We start from the raw sequence: 25564 nt of genomic DNA on the forward strand, positions 1-25564 counted from the left end.
GTTTAGCCAGCAGTGACTACTGTGGCCTGGGGAATGGCTGCCCTAGCAAGTCCCACGGGATGGCACTGCCTGGTTTTCCAACCCACGCTCTATTCCAAAGAGCAGACGCCATGGCTTGCAGGGGAGTGAAAGGTCCCTCCTGCCATCTCTCCCCCTCTCTCCACACTTGCTTTTTAAGTGAGATGTAAGGGTGTTGGGGAGAAAGAGGCTTTTGTAGGTTTTGAGTATTTTCTCTTTCCATTCCTTTTCCCTATACATCCTGGTTCATCTCTTGCCTTCCAGGCTGGTTTCTTCTCTTTGCTACTTGCTTTCCCACCCACCAGACTCCCACCAGTGTGCCACAAAAAGCTTTAACAGCTACAGTGCTGAGCACTGTGACAGAGATGGAGAGCTGGGGGCCAGGGAGGAGCACAGAGGGGCTCTTTGCCTTGTGTGGAGGAGTCTCACATGAATATTTTGTTTTGCTTGTTTGTTTTTAGGCTCTTTTGCTCTCTTCCAGCCTTTGAGAAGGTCCTGGCTGGCCCTGCATATTCACAGGAATATACAGGAATCAACACCTTAAGCAAGAGATATTGAAAAGCCACTCCTTGCTTTCCTCTAGTGTTTGAACTTTGCTGTGTGGGACACCAATGCTGTGGAACAGCCTTCCTTCTCCACCCTTTTCCTCCACTATCTTCTATAACGAACCCATCCTTTCCTGTCATGGAAAGTGGTGATGGAAAAAATGACACCCTCTGAACTTAGACTTCCTGACTGTTGGCTGGTCCCTCACCAGTGCCAGCTGTTACTGCCATCCAGCAGGGCTGATGTTGTTCCCTCCCAAGCCTGGCCACATGTCTGTGTTTCCTTCCTTCTGCAATACCTCTCCTGTTCCCTTCTCATGTTTCGTGTGTATTCCAGCCCCACAAGTACCTTGTGCCCCCTCAGCTCCTGCCTCTCTACACCTTTCCATCTACCCAAGCCCTGCATTTCCATTTCCATCTTCTCCTCCTCTGTAGCCCTGCATTGCTCATTCCTGACTGCTTTCCTCACACCTTGTAGCTTCATCTTTCAGCATCTTGGCCATGAGCTCTGTGCCCCTCACTGGTGTGAAGGTAACACCAAGAGGGCAGGTCCCAGCGCTTCCCACTAGGCGGGAGGCAGCGATAAAGGTATCCGGATGGGTGCCGTGTGGGATGTGAGGTGTGAAAAGAGCTTTTTTCTCTTTCCCTCTGTCTGCTCCGTGTTTAGCCTGGGGGGTTACCTGATTCATCCTCTGAGACAATGCTGTAGATGAAGCTGCCGGGGGGATGCTCGGCCGCCCTGCGGTACCACAGAGGGAAGTGGTCCATGGTGAAGATGCTTTCCTTGTCCTTCTGTGTCAGGAATTTCCTGCCGGGAGAGAACGCGTTGCTCACGGAGCTCTCCTCAGGGCAACGCAGTGGGACACCTGCGGCAGGGCGCATCGCCCACACCCCACCACCCGGGGTTTTTCTACGGGCGAGGGCAGGCGGTGTCGCCGCTGTCCCTCCGGGGCAAGGCCGGGCTCTCCCTCGCTCCTGAGGGGCGGCCGCGCCCGCCGCGCCTCCCGCGGCCGCCGCCAGGTGCCGCTGTTGGCCCGGGCCAGGCCCGCGGCGGCGGCCCCGGGCGGGCGGTGGGGCCGGGGCGCCCGCGGGCTCCGAGGGCCGGGCAGGGCCGGAGGGAAGCGGGCAGGGCCGGAGGGTAGCGGGCAGCACGGAAGGGTTACCGGGAACGACAGCCCGCGAGCAGCGCCGCAGTGCCGGGGGAGCAGGTGGGCGAGGGAAGCACAGGTGCTTGTGGCCATTAGTTACTGCAGGGAATGGGGAGCAGGTGAGGGAAGGGGATTAGGCAGTCTCCTACAAAAACAAACCGCACATCCCAAACATAACGTTACACAACTGTGTGTAAATGCTCATCTCTTCAGGAGATGCTCAGAGCAGAGACCTCATAGCAACCTTCCAGTATCTGAAGGGGGGCTATTGGGAAGCTGGAGAGTGACTCTGTTAGGAACTGCAGGGATAGGGCAAGGAGAAATAGGTACAGACTGAAAGAGGGGAAATTTAGGTAAGATAGCCAGAACAGGTTGCTAAAGGAGGTTGTGGATGCCCCAGCCCTGGCAGTGTTCAAGGCCAGGCTGGATAAGGCCTTAAGCAACTTAGTCTAGTGGGAGGTGTCTCTCCCCATGGCAGAATGGGTTGGGAACAGGTGATCTTAAAGGTCCATTCCAATCCCTCAACAAATTCTATGATTCTGTGGTTCCCAGAGAGGCAGGAACTGAAGTGCTTGAGCAAAGAGATGCTTCTGAAGGCAAGAGGATGTGCCCTGGGAGCATGACAAGACAGGCAGTGGGTGCTCAAGCGAGACCTCATAAAAATCAGGTCATTTGCTTCCCTGGAGGTTCATACAGCTTGCCTGGCAAATCCCTTTGTTTTCAGACTCTTGTTTTGCTGTATATTTTGACATAATAATTCCTCATTTAGGATTCCTTCCTTTCAGGGGATTCCAGAAGCTCCTCCTGTGAGATATGTGGGGGTCTGTCTCTACTGTGACTGTTTGAAGCACTGAATGCTGCTCCTGATGAGCAGCGGGAATTATCACATTAGCCTCCTGCAGCACACAGCATTTCTCCCCTGTTGCCAGAGACTGACTACTCTGAGTTGTTCAGACTGCTTCAAACACATGAAGAGTGTCACTTTTCAGGCACAGCAGAGCTTGAGGGTAGAACTCATGTTTGGGGAACTGGGGACAGTGAAACAGCTGCTGAGAAGGTAATGACCACCACCCACATGGTCCCTTTCTGTTCCATCTGCTGGTGTGCCTCTGTGACCCATCCTTTCCTACAGCAGCATGCATATCCAAAATGCAACAGAATGCAAACTACCCTTTCCATGTCAAAACCCTTCAGTGCACGCATCCTTCTGCCTTGAGGGAGAGGACAAGAGAGTGAATGGGATGTGACAGATGTCAGTCACATCGCTTAACGCCTCACTGCAAGGCACTGGGATGCTGCTGCCATGTGGGCAGCGTGAGAGGCAGACCAGCATAAATCTGGGAGAGGAATTGAGACAGAAAGATCAAACACAGCCAAGCTGGAATGTCGCTGGGGCACTGGAGTGCAGAGCCTTTGCACTGCAAAATGGTCCTGGGGATATGGAGTAACTGTGGGCATTTTCTCTGTCAGCTGACTGAAGTCAGGGAATGGTTGAAGGGTTTCATTCAAATGACTGCTACTTTGGGACAGTATTTTAAGAAAAACTCAAAAGGACCAGAGGAAGACGAAGGCCCCCTACTCTGATTCTGTGAATCAGCATTAATGCCATCAAGGTGTTGCTCCTTTCCATTCTGTCTCCCAAAAGCATTTCTAAGGGTGGTGGTGGTTTCATGCTGGCCCTCCAGAGACAGACAGAAACCCTGTAATGCAGCTGAGGGACTTACTTGTTGGAAATCTTCTCAGAGCCCACATACAGGGCACTCCTCATGAGCCCAGCCCGAGTGCCCAGAAATGCCATCTCAATGCCTGCCTCAGTATCCCTGTGGAACAGAAATACACAAGCAGAAGCAAACAGTTCTCACAAGAACAGCCATGATCCAGGGTGAGGGCCTTTCAAACTTGAAGCCACATCTGGAGACCTGGTCCCAAGTTCATTTGCAATGTAACCCATTTACACCAGGAGTGATAGTGGCTCCTGCCTGCTCGTGGCAACAGGGGACAACTGGCTGACAACTGGCAGGTTTAAGACTTGTGCTCAGATTTAAACCTTTGAAGTCTGCTTATTTCATTCTCTTTTAAGTAGGCCATAAGCTCCTCTGCCCCTGCTAGCTCTGCTCCAGGCTACTCTCATGAGGCTGAAGTGCAGGAGAGGAATTGCAGAAGGAGAATGGCTGGATCAGGGATGCAGAGAATGGCCAGGGCAGCAGAATGTGACTAAAGAGGGTGTGTCGGTGTAGCTGTTTAAAAGCTGTGCTGATAACTGTGTGTCCTAGCAGGATTGTCACTGGCTCAGCTTCTGTTTGTGTAGGGATACAAGGAACTGGGACAGGGGTCCAGTGGCCATGTATATCAGCAAGCAGCATGTTGTCTGCTGAAAGGAGATCTGTGTGACATGATACAAGACACCACAAGCAACAGGTGCCTCACTGGAAATAATGAAATACAAAGTTGTTTACTGAAGCCAGTCTGTCCACTATCTTCCTGAGGTTCAGTCTGGAGGTACCACCAATAGAGACAATACCAATCTCTCTTTTTTCCGCTAGAAAAACCTTCACCAAACTAAAGACTCTCCCAAGGTGGCCCAGCTTACTGGAGTTCACTCCCGAGAGACACTTTTCAAGCTATTTCTAAAGCAATTGAGCTATTTCTATCAGCTTTTGGAGCTATTTCTACAGTTTCTTGTATGCTGTGCAGAAGTTTGTGACTATTTCAGGCACTGCATAAACCCATAGCAGTGTTCTATCCATATTTATGTCTCCTACACTTACAAGGACATGTTGAGGGCCAGTGTTGTCCAGTAGGCCTCCATGGGGGCAGTGACCACTGCATCAAACAGCACTTCCTGGACCAACTCCTCATCACCTAAGGAGAAAAAAGAACAACAAAAATCAGGAGAGAAAGACATGTTTTTCCCTAGATGTTTTAGGGAGTCCCTTGGTAAGGAGCATCTGCCTGTCCAGGACAATGGATCAATGTGGCACAAAAAAGAGGGCTCCCATTACAGGGCAGAGAAGAGGTCCTAACACCCTGGATGGTGGAAAAAAAACAGGAGCAGATGTTATAGCCAAGATCACAGAATTACAGAATCAATGAGGTTGGAAAAGACCTCTGAGATCATCAAGTCCAACCTATGACCCAACACCACCGTGTCAACCAAACCACAGCACTGAGTGCCACGTCTTTCCTTAAACACCTCCAGGGATGGTGACTCCACCACCTCCCTGGGCAGCTGTTGCAAAAACTGATCACCTTTTCTGTAAAGAATTTCTTCCTAATGTCCATAATCATCAGACCAGTTACCTTGCAAACTCTGAGGAAGTGTGGTGCCCAAACAAGTGTGGGCAAGTGAGAGGCTTTCAAATGAAGTTATTCATTAGACTGTCACTGGAATCCTTTATTGAGCAGGCTGTCCACAGCCTTTGCCTCAAATCCCTGCCTTGACCTTCCCTCTGGGCATCCTGTAGAGAGGATACCAGCCAACACCTTCCACTCATGTAGCTCCCTTCAAAACCACTAGAAACTTTTTTATGGTCTCTACTCTGTCCCTTTGCTCACTGGCTTCTCTGTTAGCCCACCTTTCTTCCTGTGAGTCACAAAACATTTTCCTGTCCTGGTTTTCAGCAGATGCTCAAGCCAGTCCAGGCTACCAATCTAATCCACTTTGCACTGGAGCTAAGAAGTGATTAGGAAAGTTCAAGGTATTGTCATGTGCCAAATGACATGCCCCAGAGCTCCATTTATTTGACCTGCTTTGTTTCTGTATTGCCCTAATTGTTTTAATCTGTGTGAACATGGTGACCATCATGTCCCAGAAATGCTCCTTTCAGTGCTGTCCTAGATGGAGCCACCCCATCATTTCAGTGTTTCTGGCACTGAAACTTTGTGGGTTGATGTTCCCCAGGTGTCCCTTAATGTTTTAGCTCAAGTTCTCCCAAATTTCTTTCCCACAAATTTCAGGATCCTTCTCTCCATAGTTGTTGTTATTCAAGCTTCAAAATCAGACCCGACCATGAGATCTTTCCCTCTTGAGGCCCCCCATGTCTAGGATTCATGTGTTCAAGTTGTACTTGTTTTTCCTCCACAGCACTTCTAAGCCTGTATATTTCTTCCTATCAGCTCTCCTGAAACTTTCCTCCTCCCTGGCCTCTTCAAAGCATACACCTCCTCTTTCCAGCCCACTCCAAGGACAGCCAGGAGGGCTCTGCTCACATTGTGCAAGAGAGGAAGGATTAATGGATTACAGTTGATTTTGCTTTTAAGAGATTCCCATGCTTGTGCCAAAAGTTTGAGCCTCTGAGGTGCAGCCTTACATACAAAAGCTTGTACTTGGCACAACTGAGGGGGTTGAAGGACATCCTAAAACCAAACTGCTGTAAGGAATTCCTGTGCACAGCTGGCCATCTCTGCCCCCATAGAGATCCCACTCTTCAGTGGTGCATTATCAGCTGCAGGAGAATGGGACCTGCTGCAAGGGATGAGCAGCAGGGGGAGCAGGAAAGATAATAATCCTGTAACCATTTTTCTCTCTTGGATCAGTTACCTGTTGTGCTTGGAAAACAAAATTAATAATCCTTGTTCTAAAAAAACCCATCTCTCCAGAGGGCACAGTGAGCCCTTGGAGGATGATGCCTGGTGTCCCTGGGAAACTGAGTTGTCTCAGCACTTTTCCTGGCTTCTACTGCCATTGTCCCCTCTAGGCCACTAACTCTGTCTCAAACCTGGTGTGCAGCTGCTGCCAAGCTCCATTCAAGCCTTCCATTTTCCAGTATTTCCTGTGCTGAGACCTCCAATAAGGCTGAGTTATGTGTCAGCTTTGAAATAGAAAATAATCCTCTGATGGAGACAAGGGGGTGGATCCTCAGCTCATTTCCACTTGTGAATTGATCTGGGCTTGAGTTCAGTCCTGCCTGTGTAAGCAAGTGCCACAGGGGCTCAGTCTGAGACAAACAGTTTGTCACAGTCCCCTCTCCCTTGTGAGAGTACAGGCAGACCCCAGCAGGGCACTTGCAGTGCCTGGGACTCACATTCCAGGTCAGGCTCCTCTCCAGTGAGGAAACGGATCACAGCCTCCAGCTGGCTGAGCTTCCGGTGGTCGGGATCAATGTCGGTGATGCAGTAAATCCTGGTGGGAAGGGGAGAACAAATCCAAAAGGGCAAAGAGAAACCATGGTAAAACAAAGGCTTCTGGATGATAATAACTGTGAAAAGAAAGTCAGCAAGAAACCTTGGTCTGCAAAGTCTTCACTTTTACATTGCTGCATGGTGTGCCCACTCTAAAGCTAACAGTGTGGCTGTAAGTCAAACCCTGCCACTAAACCAAACACCAATTAAGCTGACTGCTGTGCTCAGCAGGGTTGCTGTGCTCTCCAGCATCAGCTCACAACACAACTGAGCTGTTCCAAATCCTGCCAGCAGTTTCCTGTGTTATGTTGTGTAAGATGTGTACATGTGCCTGTGCAGACAATAACAGTGTGATGGAGAGACCTGAAAAGCAGAGGGTCATGTGCAACATGAGACCAGACTAGGAGCAGAAAAAATAAGAGACAGATGAACAAAGTGTGCAATGAGGAATGATCTTGCAGTGAGATATGGTGACAACAAAAGCTGTCCCACGGGGACAGAACTGCAGGAGCCTCAGGACACAGTTTGGCAAAAGTAAAAGGATGTATTAGAAATGCTCTGTGCTATAAAAGAAACCAGTCTTCTAATCCTGCTTCCAATTTTGACTGCTCCATTGTCAGGACAAGGGAGAGGAAGGGGTTATAAGAGAGAATTAAAAGTCATAAAGGGGCTGAAAGGAGTGATTTATGAGAAAAGTCTAAGAGAAATGAATATGTAAAGTGTGGTAAGCTGACACCTGAAGTCAGGAGTAGAAGAAGGAGAAGTTGCTGTTTGTGTCTCAAATGTGCTGCTTGTGAAACTTGACAGCGTAATGAGAGGTGAGAAGGGGTGCAGGGCTGCTTGAATATAGTTATTTTGGCTTTGATACAGCCTGGGTTCATGTGACTGAGTGGGACTGAATGTTGGGTTCATGAAAACCCCAAACCTCACAGCAGTAAATGGAAAGTGCCGTGCTTCACCCTGTTTCATATCCAAACCAAGCAAAACTGTAAGTTCTGCTTGCTATTGAAATGGGGGTCATAAATCACCTCCCTGTTCACTAGAAGTTAGGTCTAGGCACAGTTCAGAAGGATGCCAACCAAAAATAAACTAGGATTTAAAAAAGCATTTCAATCTCTCACCAAGCTTGCAACAAAATTGCCTAACAGGTCTGACATAGTGTAGGTTTTGTAAGACAATTCTGAGCAATGTGAGGAGGAACAAAGTAAGTGTGAGCACAGAAGACTGAGGATAAATCTCAGCTGTTTCTTAGGAGAGGAATGTGCCAGGTCTTGGTGGGATCTCCCAAAGGAAGAAGGGAAAGTCAATTGCCTGGAGACAATCAGGTCTTTGCAGGTAGAGCACCTGAACAGCACTGCTTTTTCCCTATGCCACAGAGGGTGGTGAACTCAAACCAGATTGCTGGGAACTTTGCCCAAACATCATGACAAAGTCCTGTGTCACTGACAGGATTTCTTGCACTTACCATTCATTTGCTAAGGACAGGTCTGGCTGGAGCAGGTCATGCAAACCTGAAACCAGAGAGAACATGGAGTATTCAGTGAGGAAGCAGACAGACATATAGAGGCTCTGAAGGAGAACTGGTGACATTCAGAGTAGCTCTCCTGTCCCTTTCAGATTAACCTACCTTCTTCCACTGAAGTGTTCCCCAGCAGGATGTACTCCCCGTGCCCCCTGGACAGCACAACACCCAGGCTGCAGGCAAGAAGGAAAACAGAGGGCTTGTCAGCAAGGAAAGGTGTCATTGCCTGCAGTTATAACCCTTAATGACATTAACTCCCTCCACAGCTATTAAAGAAAAGAACATCATCAGAAGAGGATTAAGTGAGATCTGATTTCAGCACAGGGGGCTAAGGAACCTGTCTGCAGAGTTATGAGGCATTACTGGTGACAATTTTTTTGGCCAACACTGTAGGTTCAGGTCAACGATAACATTTCTCAAATCTCTGCCAGTTTTAAACAATTTCAGCTGGGGGAAAAAAAACCCAACACCCCCTCCTGCCCCTCTTCCCCACAATTTCCTTCATTTGTTATTTGCTGTTTTATAATTTTCAGTGTATAACAATGTTGAGTTTTTTTTAAAGCCATACACCAGTACCATAAACCATATTCAATGGAAATGAAAATTTAAGCTGTCTCATTTCTCTGAAATAAAACAATATGCTTTACCTAAGGTATAGCTGTCAGACACTGAATCTCAGTTAAATAATAATATTCCTTTTGAATTGACCCCAAATAATAATTTAATGGCAACAGGAACAAAGAAGTCATTTATTCCTACTGCTCTACTCATGTCTTGTAAGCAATATTTATGAAGAGAAGGAACTGATCTGCTGATCAGACTTCTGATACACTGTATTGGCACCACGAGTCCTTGCTCACCTGAAGGGTGTGCCACTGATGTCCGTGAAGAAATAATCGTTGGTGAGGAAGAGAACTCGTTTCTGAAATAAGAGAATGAATGAGTAAGAGAGACCCTCTGACAGAGCAAGGGCATAGTGGTGATGGGGGCCTGGGATAATGTCCCCAAGGCTGAGCAAAGCCAACACCTCACACCCTGCTAGGGCTGGCTGGAGGCTGGCATGAATGTGCAGTATTCAGCATATTCAGCACCTCGAGACTTTCAGGATCCAGGCAGCCACTCTATCTTTCCAACAAGGGCTTCAGATAAACCTTTCTTTGTTCTAGGGCTCCTGCACTGGCTGCAGGAAGGGCTGGGGGGAAGTTGCCCTCCCTCTTGCCCTCTCCAAGCACATGTGCTGGGGCCCTGCTGCTCTTCTGCTAGACACAGCAACCCTGACAGCTTTGCACATCATCATCATCATCTCCAGCTGGAGGGGGCTCAGGGGCAGATAGGAAGGAGGAGTGGAGTTGAAGGAGAGGCAGAATGGCAAACCTATCCTCTGCGTGGGTGGGCAGCCAGGGCCAAGTCTCCCCACTCCTGTAGGAAATGCTGATATTCCTGACATTTGCTTTCACACCAAAGTGGGACAAAACATTAGCATATTCCAATTTTGTTAAAAAAAATCAGTTAAAAAAAATTTACATTTTCAATTTGGAAAAAAAGTGCTGTTTCAAATCCAAGCCATTTTGATTCGCACACAAATATTTTTTTCAGACTGACATTTCAACTGAAGACATTTCAGATTATTGAAAGCTGCCTCAGAACTTCATCTGTTTGCCAGACTGGCCTTTTCCTGTAGGAAAGTGTTGATTTCAGTGGAACGCTTTTCCAAAGGAGAAAAGTTTCTGGAAAGTTTCTATCCAAGCCTTATGCCACTATATGAACCCTAATATGTTTAAAATCCTAGACCCAGTCTGAGAACGAGGTGAGAGGATGTGTGTGTGGGAGACAGGGGAGTGAACACAGAAAACTCAGTGTTCCCCAGGGAAAGTCATGCCTGCTGTAACCTGCTTGAGCTGAGCAGCCCTGGAAGGGGAGTGAGGCACAGAGGGCTCCAGCTCCACAGTGTGCACCAAGTTTGTGCTCACTGTCCTGACAGGGATGGGGGATAGCATTAGGTGTGATGGGCATTCAGGATATTGGTAGGTGAGAAGGTGGCAGGTGGCTTAGCCCCTTTTCCCACCCCTCTCTCATGCATGGCAACTGTACTGCTGAACAACAGGGTCTTCTGCTGGGCCAAGACCACACAGAATCACAGAATCACTGAGGTTGGAAAAGACCTCTGAGATCACCGAGACCATCCTTTGAGCTATCACCACCTTGTCAAGCAGACCATAGCACTCAGTGCCACATCCAGGCCTTTCCTGAATACCTCTAGGGATGGTGACTCCACCACCTCCCTGGGCGGTCCATTCCAATTTTTAAATAACCCTTCACATGAAGTTACTTCTCTTAATGTGCAAGATCTCCCAAATGGGCTGTGGTACCCCCAGAGAATATCACTTGGTGGTATTTTGGTGGCTGTGGGTGGTCTGAAAGGTATTAACCCTCCCTTTTCTTGCCTGTCTGATCTGATGATGGAGGCAGGGAGGCACAGAAAAGACCTGGCCACTACCTTGATACCCTTTCCTTTACCAGGGCTTGTTCTGCTCCTTTTTTCCCCTGACCTGCCCCTCTTCTGGTGAGTGCTCAGCCAGCCCCAAGACAGCTGGAGGTACCACCCCTTAGCCATGGCATGGAAAAGAAGCAGAGCCACCCCTGAGCCAAGTGGGGCTGAGGATGATCAGGCAGGACTTGGCTGCATAGCAGGGCTCAAGGGAGGAGAGCATGGGCATGTTGGCACAGTGACAGGATGGCTGACTGCCATCCCCTGCAGTTTGGGAACACATGGATTTCCAGACTGGATGCTGTGCTAGGCATCCAGGCCTGGCTGCTGCCATTACCAGGGGTTTGCCACAACTTCCACCCATGTCCTCTCTCTTTCGCTTTCACAGTCACAGCCCTTCTGTACACAAGCTGCAAGAGAAGGCATTTCTGCCCCTAGAACTCCCCAACAACTGCCTCCTGTATTTGCTCCTTGTTGTTTCCTCTCTATCTCACTCTGTTCTCGATACCCTCCTGAAATCAGTGTGGGGTATCAACATTTACATGGCTGACACAAACATTTCTATCCCCTTCACTCAGGTCTTCTCTCCACAGTCTGGGTGCCTCATTCTATTTGTTTCCAGGCTCTGTCAGCACTTTCTTTGTTTCAAAGCTGCTCCGCTTCATCAGCTAGCAGAGTACAAGTGGGAATTACTAAGCTTCATTGCTGGTTTGCACTCCATGTGTATTCTGATAATAGTAAAATTGTCACAGACTCAGTCCCCTGTTGTGCTTCATAAGGCTTCCAGAGCTGCAGAATGGAACAAATAATATCTCTTTACCAAGGCTACTTTTTGTTATCTTCTTTTTCTCCTGGGTAGGGGAGCAGAAGGATGTCTCTAAAATATTGAACTAAAATATAGCATTGGATGACTCAGAAGAGTGTTACTGAGGGTGCACAAAGGGGTTAAGCTAGCAAAAGAAGCAATCTAGACCCACAAAGAATAGGTCTTGCTCTAAAACCTTGATTACTTTTCTGATAGAATAACTAAGGTAATGGATGAAGGAAATAAAGGTCATTCAATATATTTGGGTTTATATAAAGTACTTGAAACAGCTTTTCATGAACTTTTATTCCAAAAAATCAGTTAAAGTGGGCTTAAATAAGATATAGAGGGAGAACCAGCTGCAGAACTGTAAACAGAAAAACAATAAACAACAGGCCATGGAGGGAAGAAAATCTAATGGGAGGAACAGACTCTGCCTCAGCAGCCCTTCTGTACAGGGATCTATCTGTAAGACAAAACAGAACATTTCTCTGCATACTGAAAAAAGTGTCTCAACAGCCCTTAAAATTAGAAAGGCTGGATGGAAAGGAGAAGTGGGTTTCATGTGGAAAAATGGCAACTGGAAAAAATAGCTAAGAAACACAGAATTGAGGGCGGCAGTTCCAGTGCAGTTGTGGGAGGGAGAAAAAAATTGAAGGGACAGCAGAAAGAAGATTGGGGGCTCCCTGTTCAGAAATATCCTACTGCAGAGAATAGCTGCTCTGTGCAAAGCAACAGGGAAACAGTCCCATAATTCAGTGAAGCCCTGGGACTTGGGCACCAGAAATGATAGAGAGTCAACAGGAACAATCATAATAGCTGAAAAGTGTGCAAATATTTCAAACACAGATGTTAGCAATGCTCAGGAGAAGAAAAGCAAAGCCATTGACAGGTCCATGGGAGTTACAAACACCAGGAATAGAAAGAAAAAAAATGTAGAGACAAGATCTAGCAGGACAACCATTAAGAGGAAACAGAGGGGTGTCTCCAGTAGGAAATGGCCCCATTTCTGCAGTGGCTGTGAGCATTTGGTTTGTTGGAATTAATGCTGACTGTGGCTTAGCATGGGAACAGTTTAGCCAGCCACTGAAAAAAATGCTCTCTATAAAGGATGGAAAATTTTCCTGAAATATAGAAGACTTCTGGGCAGTGTAACTTGCAGGACTCTGGAATACTTCCTAACAGGAAATGATGAAAGCCAAAATCTTCGAGGGAGTTAAATAAATGTGAATGAAAAAGTACCAGTGAACATAAATGTACGAGATAATTTTGCACTGATTCCAAAGGAAGATGTATAACCCTGCCCTAGAGCTGGTAGGGAGTGTTCAAAAGTCTCCATTTCACTAGGACTTTTCATAAAACATCTGCAAATATTTGCATAGAAATTTAATCCTGGACCTGGATAAAGGGAATCACATTCTGACGAAGTGAGGGACAAAGTTTTCATGAGTGGTTTTTTATAGGGAAAGAGGGTGGCAAAACAGTCTCCAAATCTCCTTCTGCCTAAGTCAGTTCAGCATGGTCTTCCCCTATTCTAACTCTTGAAGATGTCTGATTCATTTCACAGCCCTATAAACAATGAACAACATGCTCTTTGGCTTTGCCTGGACAAAGCAGGGAGCTGAGAGATGTTTCCAGTACCTTTCTGAGAGCAGAATGTTGGTAGGTGTAACAAGCACTTCTAATGATGTTCTCTTGTATGTCTTTAGCACATGGGTTACATATGTGGTGAAACAATGAAATCCTCACACTCAGGAATGCTGAACATTGAAAACCACATCCCTTGTGGTTTTTCAGCATCCACCCCCCTGGGTGACCTGAACAGAAGGAGAATTTCTTACCCCTTTGTCCACAGGGACCTTCACATCCATGGAGAGGTAGCCTGTTTCCCCATTGATCATAGCACTTCTCAGCTGCAGAGGTGAACAAATTTGCTGTTAGTGTCTCCAGGCAGGACCCAGGAGGAATTAACAAAGCCACTTGTAATTAACACACAGGGGCTGGCAGAAACAATCACTGTTGGCTCCCTCTCTGTCTTGCTTCCTTTAAACAGAAATCCTGTTTGCAGTGATCAGAATCTTTGGACAGTCAAGCTGATAAGTGATACAGAATAGTAATAGTTTATCCTGAAAGCTTCTTGATATGTCTTTGAGCAAAAATAAAAGATCTGGAATCTATGAAATTGCCAGTCCCAGTTACAGACTTCACTGTTTGGCAGCCAGAAATTCATTAGCACAGTGCTTTGAGAGCCTAGAAGAGGAGAAAACTGAGAAACTCACTAACTCCCTCAGACTGAATCCAAAGATCTTTGACATTTTTAAAACTGATTTATAAATTATAGGCTGTATTCAGCACCACTTCTGAGGGGCAGCAAAGCAGCTGTTTAGCACAGTAAAGCAAGACTATATGAGAGCAGGGTAGGCAGTGAGAAGACCACTTTATTCAACCCAGGTTCCAAAGGTAAAATATAATTTTCACAGTGACTCCCAGCCTCTTGCAAGAAAGATCCAGGAAATTTTTCCACAAGTACAGAGGCTTTGACTTCAGGTCCAGCCTGCCAGAGCATATCAAGTCTATTGCTTCAGGCTGGATAGAAAAAAATAGGTGGGAAGTAACTTACTCATTCACAAATTGTTTCCTTACTTCCAGAAACAGGCCTCCATTCAGGTGCTAGCCAGTCTCAACTGCATTGGCTTTACAAGGCCATGGTTTTGTTTATTATGGCTGTTTGATGTGGGTTATTTACAGACCTAGAATATGAAGCTCATGTTTCCCAAGGCCCACATCTTGGAAATGAAAACACTGAGTGGTACTATTACTCCTTTTTGGCTAAGAGTGTTTGACCTTCTTCCAGAGCCTCAGCATACTCTCCGTTCTGGTCTGACAGCCTGCAGGATTTGTTATGGGTTCTGGGTTAAGAATCATAGAATATCCTGAATTGGAAACAGGATCAGCAAGTCCAACTCCTGGCCCTGCACAGCATCATCCCCAAGAATCCCACTGTGCCCGAGAGCATTATCCAAACACAGCCTCTGGCAGGCTGTGCTGTGCCACTGCCCTAGGGAGCTGTTCCAGGGCCCAACCACCCCTGGGGGAAAATCCTTTTCCTGATACCCAACCTAGACCTGCCCTGGCACAGCTTCAGGCCATTCCCTGAGTCCTGTCACTGTCACCACAGAGAGGAGATCAGTGCCTGCCCCTCCTCTTCCTCTCTCAGGGAAGCTGTAACTGCACAGAGGTCTCCCCTCAGCCTCCTCCAGGCTGAACAGACCAAGAGACCTCAGCCACTCCCCTCCAGACCCTTGACCCTTCTCCTTTTTCCTCCCACATCATGAATATCCCTGTGCTGCTTTACAGACAAGCCCAAACCCTGGCTGCTGCCTGGCTGCAGGTTGCACCATTGTGCATCAGTTGGTGTTTTTCAGACAATGCCAACTTGCCTCTCCTGGATTTCTTTTTGCAGATGGCTGTATTACACATCACTAGCACTTGGGCATATTTTTCCAGCCTGAATGTGCTGCTTATCAGCATTGCTGAGATTATACTGCAACTGATGTGGAGTCTGTCATTGATCTAATACCATAGCTACAAATATGAGTGTTGAAATGTTGGCAGCTTTCTGCTGCAGTGGGTGTATCTTGAGAGCCTCTAGACTTGCTGAAGTCACACTGCAGATACTGCTCACGTCACTGAATGTCTCTGCACCCTCTGTGACTGCAACCTTTCTTTCTTCTAGAAGATGCAGTACAGGAAGACAAAGAAGCTTTTGTTTCTCATGCTGGTTTCATGATTTTTTGTCCCCTGGATAGTTTTACTCTGCTTGCCTATGGACAGAAACCTTACACTTGGTATTGTATTTGCATTCAGGTATCAGTGTCAGACTGACTTGGTTAGGAGCCCACTAGCCAAATAAATATGAGAGCAAAGCAGATTTCTTTCATTTCCTGGGTTTTTTTTTTAATAGCAAACCAGGCAAAGAGGTATAGCTCTAAAAGTGGCTCCAGTGAGAGAGAAAACTGCAATGGGAGCACAGTGAACCTACAACAAAGCTTCTGGCAACTTGTATCTTGGTGGTTCCACTGCATGTAAGCTTATTTTTGTCTTGCTTTCCACGTTACTTAGTTCTGCTGTGTTCCCTTTCTCAATCTGCCACTCTTCCCCCTCCCAAACTCCTTTGATGTTGCCTTTATACTTGGCCTACACTAGTGGCAGTAGCTACTTTGATCCTCTTGCTGCTCTGTTTGTCCTGCCCGTTTAAGTGGATATCTGTAAGCATCAGATCTGTTTATCTCAGCAGTCTCCCCTGTAATCCAGAAGCATGTGTCTCACAGCTAATTCTATCTTACTCCAAATTCAGTTCTTATCTTAGTCATTTAGGTATCTATTTCCTCCTAGTTCTGAGTAAAATAAAACCAGCCACAGAGGAACCTCCCTATATTCTCATTTTATCTGGGGTCCTAGATGTGCAAAGGAGCAGTGTGCAGCTGTTACAGGTGCACACTGTTTCTTCTTTATCACTTGTTAATAATTTTGCTCAAAAGACAGTAGAAAAGAGTTTGGCTTTTATCTTTTCCCTCTGGTCAGTTGCAGATTTCAATAACTCCACACCTGTGCACTAAGGTGGTTTCTGGAATTTGTTTTTCCCAAGTCTTTATCCTCCGTGTTTATTACCATTAGTGATTGCAAGCTTTAGTCTCTTGATGAATGTTCTTGTTCCTGATCTCATTAGTGGAGTGGCTTCAGCTGTATCTCACATACTGCACGTGTGGGTGACATCACAGGGCACTGCCACACTCCTAACCTACTCTGGCTTTGTATTAAGGCAGCATCAGGCCTTGTACACACAGGCAGGTTCCCTGGAGCATCCTCCAAAGTGCTGCCTTCCTCCTCCCAGCACTCCTCCTTTGTTCCATGAGAAGGAAAACTCACACTGGGAAGGAAGACAAGCACTTGGTAGGGGAGCTTCATGCTTTGTCCTCTTGTAAACCACCCATCTCTGTTAGTCAGAGCCAGTCGGGCACAGAAAAAGAGCAGGAGTGCCCCCCACACCTTCCATACAGGCACACAAAGTAGTAGAAAGAAGGTGCTACAGGAGGCTAAATCCACTTTCTGACACTCACTATTTCATCCTGGTCTTCCCACTCCACTTCTGACAGATCTACGCTGTTGTAGTTCGGCTTAGGCTTCAGTTTCTTTCCTTCTTTATACTGGAATTAAAAAAAAAGAAGAAAAAGAAAAATATTCAAGTAAGTAGCTACATCAACTCCTAAACCAACCCTTTAAGAATTTGTGTGTTATTTGAAAAATAGGGGTGTCTCATTTCTTCTCTGACTAGGGAGGCAGAATTTCTTGGTCCCATGTCACATATTTCTCTACACTGGCAGTGAGGGGCTAGGGGAGTCCCAGTGGGACAGGCTGCTCCAGGAGCAAGGGACAGACAGGAACACAGCTAAACCTACAGGCAAAGGCTATGGCCTCCTTCCCCTAAACAGGTCAGTGCAACACCCCTGCCTGCAGGAAATCAGTTTTTCCCCTGCAGCTAAGAGTATAATCCCATTAACATTATAGTACCAGCAGGAGATCTTTTTCTGATGGGAGTCAGGCTTTAGCTCCACTCACGGGAGACTTTTCACCTACAACTAATTGACCCAAGAGGGCTATTCCACTAATCTCCGGGTGAGGGAGGAGGCGTGAATCGGACTGGGAGAGGCCAATTGACGCTGGAAAGCAGCGCCCTTGCCTGGCTGTGCCTTGCCCCGCCCTGGAAACACGGCGTGTCCCTTCTCTTCACACAATTTACGTTTACAAGAACGTAAAATTTGGTGGATGATTGGTTGATTATTTATGATCATGATTTATATTTTTGTTTGGTTTTTCTTTGGGGGGGTTAGTTCTGGGGTTAGTTCTATGTTTGTTTGGGGGTGGTTATGAAATGATGATGACAGTTGGTTATTGTTTTTGATACTAGGAAATATAGAGGAAGATTAATTGAAAGTGTATTGATGATAAATGGTTTGGATAATGTAGGGACACATGGTTTAACGTGCCTGTGGTGACCCTGGCCAAAGCTGCCTTTCTGAAGACAGGGCCACCATGGGGCTTCACAGCAGCTTTCTCTTGTGGTGACCACACTAATGCTTATAGCTGTGAGCAGGTGGATTTGTGCTGACCAGCAGGTAGATTTGGGCTGACCAGCATCTGTCTGAAATGTAAAATCATCACATGCTGGACATCTCAGCATTGAGGCTAGCTGGCCCTCCTGTTCCTGGGTGCCTGTATGTCAGAGGCTGGTGGCCTTCACAGCTCAAAAACCCCAAAGGAATCAGAAGCAGCACTGGAAGTCCCTGTGCTCAAGGCAGCAAAGGTTCTCAGCTGCACAGCTCCACGTACCAAAGGACGGAGGTCAGGGTGTGAGAGGATGTAGCCGTTGTTGGTGTTCAGGAAGGCGTAGCCGTGGACACCCAGCTGCAGAAAGAGGCATTAGAATAATCAGTGCTTTAGCTACCAACACTGCTGTGTAATGGGTGCTGATGATACCCAGGCACTGCCAATATTGAGAAATATCTTGCCTTTTAAAGGTACAGACCAGCAGAAAATGGAATCCATCCCAAAGCAGATATTTGTCTCTTCTGTCTGTGCTTAGATACACAAAAGGATGTGCAGGTAGTTGGTCTGTGTACACATTCAGAAAAATATTCCCTCCTCCAGTCTGATTGCCATCATGGACAATTAGCACCCAGAGGCAGACTGGGCTCTCCACAGCAGAGATGCACGGGAAACGGGCAATGATGGGGAATGTTGTAGTTTTAAAATGCTTTTTAAGGAATAGCATAACCTAACAAGAGCAGACACTGGCTGACCTGATCTGTGAGAGATTTCCAAGAGAGCAGTTACTCAGCTCAAGCCCATATATAATGCAAATTCCAGCTACACCCTGAGTTGCTAAAATCCTGCAGATAGCCTGTGCTTGCCAAAACATGAGATGTCTCAAGGAAAACAACAATGAATAAAGTTTCTATCTTAAAAAACATATTCCAACTCTATTCCTACAGAGACAATCCTGGAGGGATAACGTAGGGAATTGAGGAGGTAACTAATTTACAGTCTGTCTGTGCATTCAGGGAATCCATTCTGTATTTCACACATCCCAGACCAAAACCTTGGACCACCTCTATGTGAAGCAGTTTTTTGAAAAACACACTTGGCTTAACTCAGTGTGGCAAGAATGAAACCAAGACACTGGATCAGCAAATTTCTTTTTTGGCCCATTAAAGCTGAAATTTCCCAGCCCACTAAAAGCACAATCAATATATAATCTCCAGAGGTCTGGAATGCTGGAACTGGTCCTTTTGGAGCACATGTACCAGGGAATTCAAGTTGAGGACCCTAGATTTCCAAACTGGTCTGGAGTTGGAGGAGTTTCTGAGAAGATACATCCTGCTGCTGATATAAAGAAATTCAATTTTTTCCCCCTCCTTTCCTGGCACTGCTTGGAGGAAAGAACAGTGATCCTCCTTAGCCCAGAATAAAAAAAAAAAAATTATTGTATATCTGTCCTTTGAGTGACATGGGGAAAGGGAGATAAAAAGGCATTATTCTTATGCAGAAACCATATAAAAATTGACTCAAAGCAGGCAGCTTTGCATGCTGAGTGCAGGCACCCTGACACTCACAGTTCCAGGGTTGTCTGCAGGATCATTTCCTACAGCTGCCTGTTAATGGTCTGCCCTGCATCCATGTCTGGAAGCACCACAGAAATTCACAGCTTCTGACAGCACTTTCAGTCCTGTGAGTCTTCAGCAATCAGATTTTGGACAACTGCCTCACTGGTAGTAGTTGTCTGATAGTTATTGAAGAGAAAACAAAAACTTGAAATGTTGGCTCAAATTGCCAGATTTCAGGGTGGTCCTTGGATGTGCAGTCTGACTGAACAAAGGGTCACTGCCTGGAATTTACAGCAGAAACCAAACCAAACAGTGCATCTCTGGGGGAATTTCCTATGGATGAACTTTTTTTTGTTTAAAGATACACAGAGCTAATGGAAAGTTTTTTGACTAACAATTCTGCAGAGCAAATACTCTATCCAGGTACAGCACAAAGCGAGTGAGAGCCAACTTTCTGTATGCTGTCCTGCCAAGAAACCATCATGCTGATCTGGAGAAAGGAACCTCTAGGCATGACAGGAGAGTTGGCTCTCCATAATCCATTCAGCCCTCAGTTTTTCTGCTAAGAATATTGACAGTGAAACGAGCACATTTTTTGCCAGCTGGCATGGCAGCTCTTGTCCACTGGGAACTGGATATAAAACTTCAATTCTTCTAATACAGGCTGTCATCTCTGAGGGCTTTAGGTTGGTGACCATCAGGATGCAAAGGTTCCATGACCTTTTGCCAACCTGCTGGATCACCCAGTCCTTGTGCTGCTGAAGCAGCCTAAAAGCTTGTAGTAGTGAATGATTTCATATGTGCTGTATGGAAACCACACACCACTACATCCAACAACTCTTCCCTTAGGCTCATAGTTTTTCCTACAGAGCAGAGAAGCGATTTTTCAGTCATGCCCATGGAAGTGTGAGTAGTGACTCTGCTGTGCAAAGGAACCAGCTGCATTATCTCAGACTTACCTTGTAGCGTGGAGCAAGTTTTAGCAACTCCCTCAGTGGTACATCAGAGCCCACCACACCCAGAAGAATGCCATGGGATCGCTTTAACACAAAGGAGAATCCATTTTCAGAAGCAAAACCTGGGTAGTTTTATACCTGAAAACACATTATTGTCTCCCTAGTAGTTTCTCACCCATCCCCTCTGGGTCTCTGTGGAAGTCGTTATTCAAAACCAATTAATATACTTCAAAAACTCAATAGAGGTTATTCCAGTGTTTATGGAGAAGAGTATTTCTACACAACACTAGCCAGTATTCACTGCTGAGATTCAGAAGTAACATAAAATCACTGAAACAAGTTTTGAGGGCAAACCCCTGCATTCAGTATGTGTAAATAGCAATAAGGTCAAGAAAATAATGCAAACCGACATGAACAGGTTGATAAATTGGGCCAACTAAATCAAATGCCAAATAAAAAAACTGTTAACCCAGAAAAAAAGGAAATCCCCCCCCTTCCATGGCATAGGGATCTGTTTTTTAAATAAGCATCTGGAGAGCACTATGGAAAAAATACACACAGGCTACCAACTGCAGTGCTGTGCTAATGCAGGCTACAGGCAGCCCCAGGTGGAGAAGACACACAGTCACTTGTAGGACCTGGAGGAAGAATTTATCCCTTGTACAGCACTGATAAGGTACCATTCTCCATTTTAAAAGGATGCGGAGAAATTAGAAATGCTACAGAAAAGTGTCTAAAGGGTTTCTAACCTCCGAGGAAATGCCCTTATCAAATCATTGACATAATTCAACCTTTTTAATCTTATCAAGGTAAGACAGGTTTGATTTTATGGCAGTGTAGAAGATGCTTCCCATGAGAACTTACTAAAGGGTACAGGCTCTTTAATCTGAGGAAGCCATTATGACAGGAAGGTGAGGTCAGACAAATTAAAAGCAGAATTTAGACACCAGTTTTTCACTGAGAGTTAGAAACCACAAAAGAGAGAGCTTGGGCCTGGATGCCTTTCCTCAACGATGCTTTTGCCAAACCAGGATATTTGGCTCATCTGTGTGAGATGTAAAGTCCTGCAATAAAATGCAGACTAGACAAGGTAATGATCTCTTCCAGCCTGAAATTTCAGGGTCTGTAAAATAGGCTTTGTTTGAAAATGGAAGGGATAAAACAAGAAGCATCATATTTAAGAGGTGTTTTAAAGAAATCATAGACTATCATTCTGACAGATAAATGATCACCCATCCACCCTGCCAGAGCTCTGCTGCCTTCCCTAATGGCTGAATGTTGGTTCAGAGGCCCTTTGGCCTTAGAGTCCCACAAAGTTGCGCTGCCTCTGCCTCACTCACCGTCTCGTTCTTCTTGCTGAACACTGGCATGGCCACTGTCGTCATGAGCAGCAGGCTCTGAGCCTGGGATGCAAAGAGCTGCCACAGAACAAGAGGAGAACTTGTGTCAGCAAGTGCAGCACCCCAGGGAGCACCAGTGCAAGGAGCTGCAACTCCCAAGGACCCCAGATGTGGGCTGAAATTGGCCACCTCCTCGTCTCCCACTCAGGAAACAGATGGCAACACTTTTAAATACTCAGTGTCCAAGAGGACTGTGGGATGGATGCTTGTTCTTGTGGGGTGATGAGGATGGGATGAAAGCCAGTGAAATGCATTGAAGAGTTGTTTTAATGAAGAGTCAGGAACCTGAAGAAGTGGTGGCACAATTTATACCCACCACTCTTTGTGAGTGTAGACATGAGCACTTAGACAATGAGTGCAAAAAACACCAACACAAGCAGCACAGAACAGAAAAAACCAACACAAATATGAGCAAAATCACAAACAAGGTATACTGCAAACATATGAATACCACAAGTGAAAAGCACCATAGACAAATATTTAAATGACACAAATACACACAAAGCCTACTTATATACACTTGTTACTCAATCATCTAAGCTCAGGAAAAAGAGACAAAGTAATGATTCAAACACATACACCACAGTGAGCTATATCTCTATGAGGGATACAGGACATGCATATGTAATGGAATAAGAGATGTTCCCAATTCAATAGAGGACAGATGCTCTAAGAGCACACGAGAGGAGGTAAAACAGGAACAGGCAAGTCATGTACAAAGGAGTCTCCCAAACACACCCAGCTACCAAAAGGTTCCAATCCTTTGCTGCCAGTAACATCACTCCTTCCATCTCTCATTTGATGTGAGTAGAAAGGCAAGAAATGACCTCCAGTCCCTACCACAGAGCACACTGGGAGCCATACAGGAGCAAGTCAGCAATCTAGTCACTTGACGGGCATTTGCACTTGGTATCTTGAGTTACTTCTCTGGATGGTTTTGTGTGGAATCTTCCCATTTACAGCAACACTCACACTAAGACACAGCAAGTAAACTTCTCTTACACTTATTGGACATGTGGAAAAAGAGATCAGGTGAATTAAGCCACTGCACAACACAGACAGCCCTACCTACTCTGAACCAACAGCACAGCTCTCCAGTACATCCAGCATTTCCTCTCCTCTTCTTGCCAGTGCAAGAGGACCCTTAGTGCTGCAGCCCCCACCCCCTGCAGATGTACAGGCCAGCTGTGGCTCTGAAGGCTGGCACTGACACACTGACTGGCACAAGGGACACAGCACATGCACAAAACACAGGGTGCAGTTACCTCCTCAGACTGTGGCAGCTGGTGAAAGACATGGATGAACACACAAATGAATACATGAATGGAGGAATGAATCAAAGACAGGAGAGGTTGGGACAGAGGAAGAGAATGGCAAGACAAGAGGCAAGAAACAAGATGCAGGAGAAAAACATGCAGCAAACAAATGCCTGTGACTGCCTTGGGAAGCGTGACTCTATACACCAGTGTCAGAGGTGGCAAATGTGCTGATAAAATAAACTTCCTGGCTAATGAGTAGCACTTCTGGAGGCTTTGATTAGTACACTCAAGTACCATGTCCCAGCCCTCATATGGCACAGCTCCTGCAGCAGAAGATACCCCACGTCACCCTCACAGAGCCAAATGTCTTCCCACAGGGCAGGCCTGAGACAAAGCAGGGGGCACTGGGAGTGCTGACTGTCTGCTCTTTTGCAGTGTGTCCTTTGCCCACAGCGCTGGCTCAGGACCACTGTGGTGAGTTAGGTCTTGCTAGTTTAAGGAAGGAAAGAGTGAGCCTGCTGCCTCAGCTGAAATCTCTATCTTTGAGTAGCAAACAATTTGCAGTAAGCTACTGGGCTGGAGGAAATCAGTCTCTGTGACCCTACCCTGAGCCAAGAATGATCTATTGTGTGAATAATCCTTTAGAAGGCACCCTGCTTGCACAGAAGCACATCTCAGGTGATGTTGTGTCTGTGTGATTAGTCCTGGGCACCTGGGTCACTGCAGATTCATGCCTGAGTCTGCATACACACCTCAGCTCCAGGAGCGAGCAGAAAAGAAATATTGTCTGTCTCAGTAGAGCCACAGACCAGTAATTTCTATCAACCAGCCAACTCCTGGCTTGTTCTGCCTAAGTTTTGGGGCTTTATTTGGGGTTTGGCCCGTGCTGGAGGTCCTCACCGCACTGTCCATGTAGGCTTCGGTCCAGATGATGTCGTGGTCGTGGTTGATGACCATGGGCCGGCTGAGCACGTGCAGGTACTCCATGACATTCTCCTGGACATCTGCCAGCGTGGAGATCTGAGTGTAGTAGCCTTCATGGAGAAACAGAGCTGTGAGTCACTCTGCTGACACATCTCCCCTGTTTCTAAATGAGTGCAAAGCTGGAAAACTGAATGTCAAAGACTGGGTAATCTGCTCTTTGTAAAATGGGCCTTGACATGCCTCATATCCAAAAGCATCTGTGGAAATCTAGAGTTTCAAAGCAGTGGTTCTGTTCTTCCAAAAATGCTGAAGCAATATGCAAGAGAGTCTTGATATAACCAGATTGGTGCAAAGCAGATGCAAAATGTTGCTTTGGGTGTCAGGAAAAACCCTCCACTGATCAGATTGCCTTTAGTCTGGAAGGCCAAACAAATGCAAGCAAAGGTTTTCACCAGGCTACCCACTTGTCCTGCCCTATTTAATATTAAGATCAAATTCCCACTTCCTCTTCCAGATTTTTTTCCAGCACTCTTCAATCTGCCTAGCTTTACATTCAAGGATGGCAACTACTTCCATCTACACATTGGAAGCAGAATAAAAAGTGCAAGTTACCTGTTTCCAAAGTTTTGTCCCTGCAGCTGGACACACAGCAGTCTAAAACCACAATGAGGAGTACAGGGGAAGGATGTTCTCAAAGGGTCCTCAGAAGTAGCCCAGATTAGAAGTGCTAACACAGAGTAATGTCATAAGGATTCCTGTGTCCTGCTTCTCACCACAGGCATTGGTTGCACTTGGTATAGGATAGAATATGTCAGATGGAAAACTTTCCAATCACCAGGAAAACACTGCCATGTGAAAGGGCTCATGTTCTGATAAGCTTTGTGATGTGCAAACAGATTCAGTGTGCTCAAAAACAAAGACCAAAAGAGTTATACAACACATTGAAACAGAAGAACCAAAATCAGGGAAGCCCTCTGCACAGCTCAGATCTGGTAAGTGAGATGCAAGTGCAAAGAGCAACTTTTTGTTACCTAGTTGTGCAGAAGAATGCATTCTGACATTTTACAGTGAACCAACAGTACCATGAATTTTCTATCACTCATCTCCTGGCTGAATACAGAATCTGAAACCCAGGTTTGCTTCATTTAACAAAACATAAAACTATTACATGTAATTCATAGTGCTAATTAGATGAATGCTTGAGACTTGAGCATCCCTAGCTCACAGACATTCTACAGGCCAGCAACTCTCCTGTTTTCAACTCTCCTGTCAACTGTTTTCAGCAGCAAACGTTCCCATGCATTTCATGCTCTGCTGGAACCACTGCTCGGGATGGAAAAGTTTGTACCTGACACCCAGCTTCAGTTTTCCCTTCCTTTCCCTGTTTATACAGGACACTGATGTAACCAGCATTGCTGTCTCCAGAGGCCAGGTCATGCCCAAACATATATGGCTTTTTTTCCCTTTCTTCCTCTGCTCTTGCAGACTCTGACAGTGCTAACTTGACTTTTTAACTGGCCCCCAAATGCATAGAGGTGACTCACCTACTGTGGATGGATTCTCTCATTCACTTAATTTCATGCCAGTTAGAGAGAATAGTGGGTTTGGGGTGGGATTAACAAGCTATTTTGGTACCTCTGTGAAAATCACTTACACACAAAGAATTTGGCCAGGATACAGGGGTTAACCTGCAGACCTTGTGAAAATTGCTGTA

The 25564-nt window shown here is 46.2% G+C and overlaps 1 protein-coding gene across 1 annotated transcript in view; it reads right to left on the reverse strand.

Moving 5' to 3' along the window:
* CACNA2D4 (calcium voltage-gated channel auxiliary subunit alpha2delta 4) overlaps positions 1 to 25564 on the reverse strand; it is a 120031-nt gene that overhangs the window by 67753 nt on the left and 26714 nt on the right. Inside the window, exons 13-26 of the mRNA XM_054514822.1 lie at positions 23827 to 23960; positions 21608 to 21685; positions 20271 to 20351; positions 18038 to 18112; positions 16768 to 16854; positions 13489 to 13560; positions 9215 to 9276; positions 8460 to 8527; positions 8298 to 8343; positions 6736 to 6833; positions 4480 to 4573; positions 3436 to 3531; positions 1263 to 1371; positions 133 to 148 (exon numbers count right to left, since the gene is read on the reverse strand). Of these exons, the coding sequence (XP_054370797.1) occupies positions 133 to 148; positions 1263 to 1371; positions 3436 to 3531; positions 4480 to 4573; positions 6736 to 6833; positions 8298 to 8343; positions 8460 to 8527; positions 9215 to 9276; positions 13489 to 13560; positions 16768 to 16854; positions 18038 to 18112; positions 20271 to 20351; positions 21608 to 21685; positions 23827 to 23960 (1116 nt within the window). The remainder of the gene's footprint in view (positions 1 to 132; positions 149 to 1262; positions 1372 to 3435; positions 3532 to 4479; positions 4574 to 6735; positions 6834 to 8297; positions 8344 to 8459; positions 8528 to 9214; positions 9277 to 13488; positions 13561 to 16767; positions 16855 to 18037; positions 18113 to 20270; positions 20352 to 21607; positions 21686 to 23826; positions 23961 to 25564) is intronic.

This window comes from Molothrus ater, chromosome 5 (genome assembly GCF_012460135.2).
Source record: "Molothrus ater isolate BHLD 08-10-18 breed brown headed cowbird chromosome 5, BPBGC_Mater_1.1, whole genome shotgun sequence".
In the NCBI taxonomy this organism is placed as follows: Eukaryota; Metazoa; Chordata; class Aves; order Passeriformes; family Icteridae; genus Molothrus; species Molothrus ater.